The sequence below is a fragment of the Rattus norvegicus genome, chromosome 12 (genome assembly GCF_021556685.1).
Source record: "Rattus norvegicus strain SHRSP/BbbUtx chromosome 12, alternate assembly SHRSP_T2T, whole genome shotgun sequence".
Classification (NCBI taxonomy): domain Eukaryota; kingdom Metazoa; phylum Chordata; class Mammalia; order Rodentia; family Muridae; genus Rattus; species Rattus norvegicus.
The window spans coordinates 8,099,589-8,108,139 of NC_141545.1; the positions used below are offsets into that span (position 1 = coordinate 8,099,589).

General features: G+C 51.6%; 1 protein-coding gene across 8 annotated transcripts in view; it reads left to right on the forward strand.

Moving 5' to 3' along the window:
- The first annotated feature begins 143 nt into the window (after positions 1 to 143).
- Mcoln1 (mucolipin TRP cation channel 1) overlaps positions 144 to 8,551 on the forward strand; it is a 13,878-nt gene continuing 5,470 nt past the window's right edge. For 4 of the 8 annotated variants that reach the window (XR_015633891.1, XR_015633890.1, XM_087577834.1 and 1 more), the window contains exons 1-7: positions 169 to 346; positions 4,280 to 4,485; positions 5,609 to 5,776; positions 5,861 to 6,026; positions 6,799 to 6,907; positions 7,164 to 7,260; positions 7,497 to 7,596. Coding sequence is in view for 4 of the 8 variants with exons in the window: in XM_087577834.1 (XP_087433960.1) it covers positions 271 to 346; positions 4,280 to 4,485; positions 5,609 to 5,776; positions 5,861 to 6,026; positions 6,799 to 6,907; positions 7,164 to 7,260; positions 7,497 to 7,596 (922 nt within the window). In the remaining 4 variants the exon portion in view is untranslated. Of the gene's footprint in view, positions 347 to 4,279; positions 4,486 to 5,608; positions 5,777 to 5,860; positions 6,027 to 6,798; positions 6,908 to 7,163; positions 7,261 to 7,496; positions 7,597 to 8,551 lie in introns of all 8 variants that reach the window. The other 4 variants (XR_015633893.1, XR_015633892.1, XM_087577835.1 and 1 more) reach the window with 2 other exon arrangements.

The window sequence follows — 8,551 nt, forward strand, 5'->3', positions numbered from 1 at the left end:
GTTATATTTGGAATCGGCACTAGGACCGCGCGACTGTCTTTAGTCCTCGAGAGGCCAGCTATGGACGCATGCGCACTGCTGGGAGGTTCTGCCCAGCCCCCTTAGACAGCGTCAAGCTTGTCACGTGTTCGACCCAGGCGCCCCGCTCACGTGACCGCGGCGCATGTCAGCTGATGCCGGAGGGTTTGAAGCGGCGCCGGGAGGGAGCGAGGCCGCAGTGACCGCGGTGCGCGCACGGACCCGCCCGCATCCCGCGCTCACCGTGCGGCCATGGCCACCGCGGCGGGCCGGCGCGGCTCAGGTGAGCGCGGGCGGCGGGAGGGCGCGCCCGGCTCCGCGACTTCAGGTGACGAGCGCCCAGCCTTCCGCTCCAGTCCAGTGCAGGGAGATGGGCATTCGGCTTCTGGAACCTGGGCGGCGGGTGGGCACCAGCATCTCCTACCCCGGGCAGAATGCTTCTACCAATCCTTGAATCTGGGCGTCGCGTGGGCATCGACATACCTGACCTTGGGCGGCGAATGTCCTGGTTAATGTTCTGAAGCTCAGTGCGGACTTCTCAGCGTTCCTATGGGAGATTGATGATGCTTCCTAGAACCTGGGCAGTGGGTGCGCATCTCCGACCTTGGACGTCAATCGCTCAACTTTCTGTTCCAAAAGTCCAATGCGGACTTCTCAGATGCTCCATAAGGGAGAGATGGGCAGATGGCTCCCAGACCCTGGGCTTCCAGTTCTCAAGTTTTTCAAGTCCCCATGGGGTGGGGGGGAGACAGAGACACAATCGCATCCTAGAACCTGGGTGGTGGGTGGATACCAACAACATCTCTAGCCTCAAGTGGACAGATGGCGTAGTACCCAGAACCCAGGTTGTAGATGGTTACTAGCATCTCTTGGCCTCAGGCAGTGAGGTTCTACAGTTCCAAGAACTGAGTGGTGGCTGGACACCATCTCCTCCAGCCTCTTGCACCAAGCTCTCCATTTTCCCATTGAAGTGTAGTGCAGACTTATGGAGGAAAGGTGGGCAGTTGGAACCAGTGGGCGGGCCCCAGCCTTTAAATGTCTGCAGAGAGCTTTTTGTTGTTGATGATGATTCTAAAGGCCCGTGCACTTAGTTGCGTAAGATTCTCCAATTTAAGAGGGCAGGACTCCTGAATCCCACCCTCCACCTGCCTTGTGCTGGGATACTAAGCATGTGTCACCATGGATGGCTGTATTATTGTAATTATGTAGCATTTCTTTCCAGGGTTTGTGACCTGTAAGAGTGTTGCCTTCCCCAAACTAGTCTCTTCTCAGTTTGTAAACAGGCAGCAGGCAGGCAGCCAGCTTCTCCCATGAGGAAACTATGTGAAGCCCAAGGTTTTGTCAGTGGTAGTTTGGTTGTGTTTGGATCAGGGTCTTATTCTGTAGACCCTGAACTTCTTTTACTTTTGTTTTTGTCTGTTTTGAAACAGAGTCTATGTAGCCCTGGCAGTTGTAGAATTCTTAGGTCTGCCTTCCTTGGCCTCCAGAATTCTGCCAGACTTGAACCTGTGATACTCCTTCCTCAGCCTGAGTACTGAGATTAGAGGCCTAATCCAGGCTTTCTCCTCCTCTTCCTCTCCTCCTTCTGGATTGACCCTAGGCCTGTGTACCACAGTACTGCTGACCTATGTCAAAAAAAAAAAAAAGTTCCAGTTGCTTGGTTTGCTAGAATTCTATATGACAGTAGCCTGCACAGGGAAGCTGGCTCCCCTAAACACTGGCAGGAAGACTGCTGGAGGGACGGCCTCCACGAACTAGGGGACTAAACTACAGCTCCTCAAACCCATGCCGTCTTGCCTTCCTAAAACGAGATTGCGTGCCCCCAGCTTCCAGACTTGTCACTGAGAGATCTGGGATGACATCTCGTGTTGATCTCCACTGTGTGTCGGCTGCAGACACTCGTGTGGGAGTCCCGGCTGCTCGTTAAGCTATGGTCTTACTAGGGAGTCACAGCCTCCCTTTCGGCTCTCCTCCCTACCAGCTTGTAAACAAGCTCACCTAGACTAAAAAGGGAGGAGCCAGGTCGGAACCACAAGTAGTGACATGGCCCAGCCTACTCCTGGCAGCTTTGGGCCTGGAAGAATGGTTCACGGATAGAATGCATGTTCCTCAGACCTAGCTCTGCATTGAAGAATGGGTTATTTGCCGGTTGGTCTGGCAGGATTCTCGAAGTAGTTTCTGGATCTCAGCCTTGGGGCCAGATGGTTTTAATTTCTACTTTCTGGATGAGTTGAGGGAGGTGGACAGAGTCTGGAATTTGGCTTTTGGCTGTGGGATTCCCAGAACTTGGCTCCCTGAAGGGTGGTGAAGTCAGTTGACTGCAGAGGACAACCCGTAGGAATTCGCCCCCTCCTACTCTGTGGGTCCCAGGGATTGGACTCAGGGTGTCATGTTTGGCAACAAGCATCTTTACCTACTGCTCCACCTTGCCAGCCCCTGTTTTTGGGGGTTCTTTTGGATCAGGCTCTAACCCAACCTGTCCTGTGTATTGCTATGTAGTTCAGGCAAGCCTTGAACTTCTATGAACTCTGAGTGCCAGGTTTACCTGAGTCATCATGTCAGCCCTTATTGTTAATGTCGGACCTGTGGCCTGGGATGGGCTGGTTTCTGATGAGTTCAAAGGTTACTCTTGGGGGAATTTGTCCTGAGAACACTGGGATTTAGGCCCAGCTCTGTGCTAACTACCTGTAGGCTGGAGTTTGGGTAAGTTTAGGGGCCTTGCCAAACCCTCCAAGAAGCTAGCCATCCCAGCTGCCCCTTCTCCCACAAGAGAACTGGTGGATTTGTTATGGCTAGACTCAATCCAGGCTCTGTGGTAAAGACTTTCTGATTATTGAGTTCTTAGCTTATGGAGGATACGGTTGCTTCATTTGGACGATGAGGTTGAGGCTCAGCGAGGAGACTCAGCTTAGGTTGTCAGGCTTGGTAGCAAACATCTTTACTGTCTGAGCCACCTTACTGCCATCTGTTAAGGTGCAAACGTGGGACAAATGGCCAAGGTGCCTGTTTAACATATCAAGGCAGACATTGGCCTCCTGGTTCATCCCTCAGTCCCTACCTGTGACAGGACCTTACTGGCTTGAATACCCCACCCTTCCTTTAACCTCTGGGCTGCTTTTCTCCCAGCTGCCCTTCCTTATATAATCCAACTATTTCAGTTACTTTCTTTTAGGCCTCCTGACGGCTGCATCTGGTTCCCTTCTCTTCCTCCTCCTTTCCCCTTCCCCTCTACCTCGACTCTCCCAGATGCCCCTGCATTTGGCTGTGTTCTCCCACATACCTATAATGGACTTTCTCCCCCACCATACGTAGGGACAGTCATATCCTTTCCTTTTCCTTCTTCTTTCTTTTTTTTTTTTTTTTTCATTCACCTACCCTTACCCCCTCCTTTCTCCTTAAGACAGAATCCTAGGCTGGCCTAGGACACGTATGTAGCTGAGGATGACCTTGAACTCTGACCCCCGTCTCTGCCCTCACAAGTACGAGGATTATAGACATGCGTCATGCCAGGCTCTTTCCTTCTTTCTCTCACTGTATGGACCGTGCTGGCCTAGAACTTGTAATCCTCGTGCCTCCACCTTCCAGTGTTGGGATTACAAGTTTGTGCCTTCTCCCCGTTCTACCTACCTCCTTCCCACTTGTCTTTCTGGTCTTGCCAAGGTCTCGTGTATCGAAAGATGGACTCGATTTTGTGATCCTCCTGCTTCTAGCTCCCAGGAGCTGGGGTTTCAGGTGTGCGCCACTGTGCTCAGTTTATTACGTGCTGGGATTGGACTCAGAACTTTGTACGTTCTAGGCGAGCACCGTACCAACTGGGCAGCCTTTTTATTTTTTTAAATACTTACTACATTTACGTATTGTGTGTGAACGTGCGCTTGTGAGTTCTCTCCTTCCGCCACGTGGGTTCAGACGATCAAACTCAGGTTGTCAGGCTTGAGGACAAACGTGTTACCTATTGAGCCATCTTGCAGTTTTTCTTTTGCATTCTTCCTCTCCAGTAGAATTGGTAGAGGCAGGCTGGAGAGGTGGCTCAGTGGTTAAGAGCACCGACTGCTCTTCCAGAGGTCCTGAGTTCAAATCCCAGCAACCACATGGTGGCTCACAACCATCTGCAGTGAGATCCGATGTGCTCTCACTGACAGTGACAGTGTACTTATGTATAATAAATTAAAAAAAGAAGAATTGGCGGAGGCTTGCTGGTGATGGAAGCAGAGGACATTGTCCACCGCTGACCTTCTACTGTCCTTTTCCGTTCTTTTAGAGACCGAGCAATTGCTGACCCCCAATCCTGGGTATGGGACCCAGGCGGGGACCTCACCAGCCCCCACAACCCCCCCAGAAGAGGAAGACCTCCGCCGCCGCCTCAAGTACTTTTTTATGAGTCCATGTGACAAGTTCCGGGCCAAAGGTCGCAAGCCCTGCAAGTTGATGCTGCAGGTGGTCAAGATCTTGGTGGTCACTGTGCAGGTGAGACCAGCCAGGCAGGACCTTGGCCAGATGCCACCATCGCCACTGTTTTCCTCTTAGAGTGGCCCCTTGCTGCCATGTAATGGTAATGACAGTGTGTTACCAGTCAGGAAGAAGTCCGAGATTTGTGGTCAGTAACTCTTTTTAGCTCCCAGAAGCACTGGCCGTTCTCTCCTCCATTGTATACCCAAAATGCCCCTGAGACTCACACGTTATTGTGTAAAGTTACCCAGTGGCTGAGCACAGGACAAATGGGATTTGAATCCAGTCAATGTCATGTTGTCCTCTCTGATCTCCCCTCAGCAAAAGCAGACCACTAACATTACCTATCCCGGAGGCGTGGGTTTAGGACACACGCCTTCAATCAGTAAGCATGGATTGACCATTCATTCACCACTTCTGTGAGGTATACTAGTCCCCGCCTTGTGCTGAGGGCTGGGTTTTATGTCAGCTTGATACAAGCTAGAGTCATCAGACAGGAGGGAACTTGACTGAGAAAATGCCTCCATAAGATCACACTGTAGGTAAGCCTATTGGGCATTTTCTTAATTCCTGACTGGCTGGGGAGGGCCAAGCTCACTGTTGGTGAGGCCATTCCTGGGATAGTGGTCCTGGGTAAGTCATGAAGAGCAAGCCAGTAAGCAGCACCCCTCCATGGCCTCTGCATCAGCTCCTACCCCCAGGTTCCCGCCCTATTTGAGTTCTTGTCCTGACTTCCTTCAATAATGAACTGTGATGTGAAAGTGTAAAAATAAACCCTTCCCTCCCCAAGCTGCCTTTGGTCGTGGTGTCCATCACAATAGCGACCCTAAGACAGCTGGGCATATGGTTCAGCTGGGAGAGTGCCTGCCTGGCATGCATGAAGCCCTGGGTTCCATTCCAGGATTGCATAAACTTGTTGTGGGGTGCACCTGTCATCCCAGCATTTGGGAGATGAAGGCAGGAAGATTAGGAGCTCAAAGGTATCTTTGACTGCACAGTGAGTTACAGGCTATCCCGTGCAGTGCCACTGGGGCCTTGTCTCACCTCAGGGGACATCTCTTGGACTCCCTTTTTCCTCTTCCTCTCCCTGTGCCTTACTGAGTTGTGCCATCAAGGCCAACCTCTGGCTTCTTCTTGGCAGCTCATTCTCTTTGGACTCAGCAACCAGCTGGTGGTGACATTCCGGGAAGAGAACACCATTGCCTTCCGACACCTCTTCCTGCTGGGTTACTCTGATGGGTCTGATGACACCTTTGCGGCCTACACACGGGAGCAGCTCTACCAAGCCATCTTCTATGCTGTGGACCAGGTATAGCGAGCACGCGTCAGGGGTTTGGGGGAGAACTGGATTGAACAAGTGGAGCTGACAGATTCTCCCCTTCTCTACCTGTAGTACCTGACACTACCCGAGATATCCCTGGGCCGGTATGCCTATGTCCGTGGTGGGGGCGGGCCTTGGGCCAATGGCTCAGCTCTGGCTCTCTGCCAGCGATATTACCACCGTGGCCATGTGGACCCAGCCAACGATACCTTTGACATTGATCCAAGGGTAGTCACTGGTGAGTAGTCAGGGCAGGGCCTAACTGTTGGGTGTGTAGGCTTCTGGGATTAAAATCCTGACATCGAGGGTTCAGAGATTAGTCTCAGCAGTAGAGAGCCTGCCTAGAATCCCCCAGTGAGGGCCTGGGGTATGGTTCAGAGGTAGATGTCTTGCCTAGAATTCCACAGTGAGGGGCTAATGGCAAGGCTGTGGATGGGGGGGAAAGCAGAGAAAAAGAAGGAAAAAGATCTAAAATCTTGACCTTGTCACTTGCACGTCTGTGTGATCGGATTGCATAACCGAGAATTATTTGTCATGTGCAGTGTGTGCTTAGTGGAGTGCACGACCTAAGAAGAGCTGGGAATTATTAATGTCATCTGCTCACTGAGTGTCTGGAGGGCCTGTGGAACACTCTGGTCTTTATAGAGAAGAGAGATCCTGCCCTCCCTGCACGGCACCGAGAGGTTAAATGAAGGGGCGGGCTGAAGGCATAGCTCTAGTGGACTCTGGCCTAGCACATGGATTCTATGCTTGATCCCTAGGGTTAGAAAGGAGCAGTAAAGTATAGAGAGGGAGTTAAAACAGGGAGAAGGGGGTTGGGGATTTAGCTCAGTGGTAGAGCGCTTGCCTAGCAAGCGCAAGGCCCTGGGTTCGGTCCCCAGCTCCGAAAAAAAGAAAAAGAAAAAAAAAAAAAGAAAAAAAAAAACAGGGAGAAAGCCCAACAGGACCGTAGGAGAGCAGCCCGGGCCTCCCTGTCCCCTGAGTCCTTTTGTATGATGTCATGTCCTCAGACTGTATCCAGGTGGATCCTCCTGACAGACCTCCTGACATCCCCAGTGAGGACTTGGACTTCTTGGATGGCAGCACCAGTTACAAGAACATCACATTGAAATTCCACAAGTACTGCCCTTTTCTCTTGAGGGGGCTGATTCTTTGAGGGGCTCAAGGGTCCGGCTGAGGATGGGGTGAGTGGAGTGGCCAGAGTCCAAACACTGGAGCTCAGGCCACTTTCATGGAGTTGATAGGGGACAGGGCCCTCACCCAGTGACCTAGTGGGTCGCCGAGGGAGCCATTTCCTCTGTTAGCTGCAGAGTCAGCGTGGGATGGGAGTGGCTGACATTGGACCCCTGCCCCTCACCTAAGCCTCCCCCAACAGGCTGATCAACGTCACCATCCACTTCCAACTGAAGACAATTAACCTGCAGAGCCTCATCAACAACGAGATCCCTGACTGTTACACCTTCAGTATCCTGGTGAGCAACTGGGTGACCCTCTGCCCCAATCCCCCTGCATGCTTGAGGGCTTCAGGTAGTCTCAGGTACTATGGTCAAGATGTTATGACAGTGATGGGTACAGGGACATGGGTCGGCTGTCGTGGGGGCCGGGGATGGGTACGAGAGTGATGGGGTGAGGCCGGGATGGATTGGCTGTCATGAGAGCTGAGGTGGTTGCTTGGGCTGCTCCAGCTTACTCTGCCTCACCCCTTCAGATCACATTTGACAATAAAGCACACAGTGGGCGAATCCCCATCCGCCTGGAGACCCAGACCCACATCCAGGAGTGTAAACACCCCAGTGTCTCCAGACACGGTAAACCCTCCCATCCTCAGACCCCCATTACCCCAAGATTAGTCCTGACTCTCCAGACACTTCTTGGGCCTCAGATAGTACTGTCCAGGGGCCCCTGCTATTCATGACTTGTCTGTGACCCCCGGCCAGTGTTGACTAGGCATCTGGACGGTGTAGGGGTATCCCGGATATCTTAGTTAGGGTTTCCATTGCTGTGAAGAGATACCATGACTGTCATTTAATTGGGGCTGGCTTACAGTTTCAGAGGTTCAGTCTATTACCATCATGGCAGGGAAGCATGGCAGCATCCAGGCAGACTTGGAGCTGGAAGGAGAGTTCTACATCTTGATCCAAAGGCAGCTAGGAGGAGACTCTGTTCTGCAGGCAGCCAGGAGGAGGGTCTCTTCTGCACTAAGTAGAGTTTAAGCACTAGGAGACCTCAAAGCCCACTTACATGGTGACACATTTCCTCCAACAATGCCACACCCCAATAATGCCATTTCCCGTGGGCCAGGCATATCCAAAGCCCCACAGTGGGCCTGGTCAAGTCCATCCCAAGGAACCAGGCCTGTAATCCTAGTATTTAGGCAGTTGATGTAGGGTACTCACAAATTCAAAGTCTTCCTGGGCAATTTTGAGAGACCTTGTCTCAATACAAAATGTAAAATGGTGGCCGGGGATGTAGCCTAGTGGTTTCCTACCTGTTCAAAGCCTTAGGTTTAATTCCCAGTACTGTAAATAAATAAGTAAATATTTTCCTATAATCACAGCACAAGGAGCTCAAAGTCATCCTGGTCTACATGTAATGAATCCCAGGTTACCTTGGGTTATGTGAGACCTTGTCCAAAAATAAAACAAAATGGGCCGGAGAATAATTCTAGCAGATGTGAGGCCCCGTGTTCAATTCTCATTGCTTTGAAAACATTTTCAAAAATTCTTTTTCCTGTAACCCCAGTATGAACTTAAGACCAGCCTT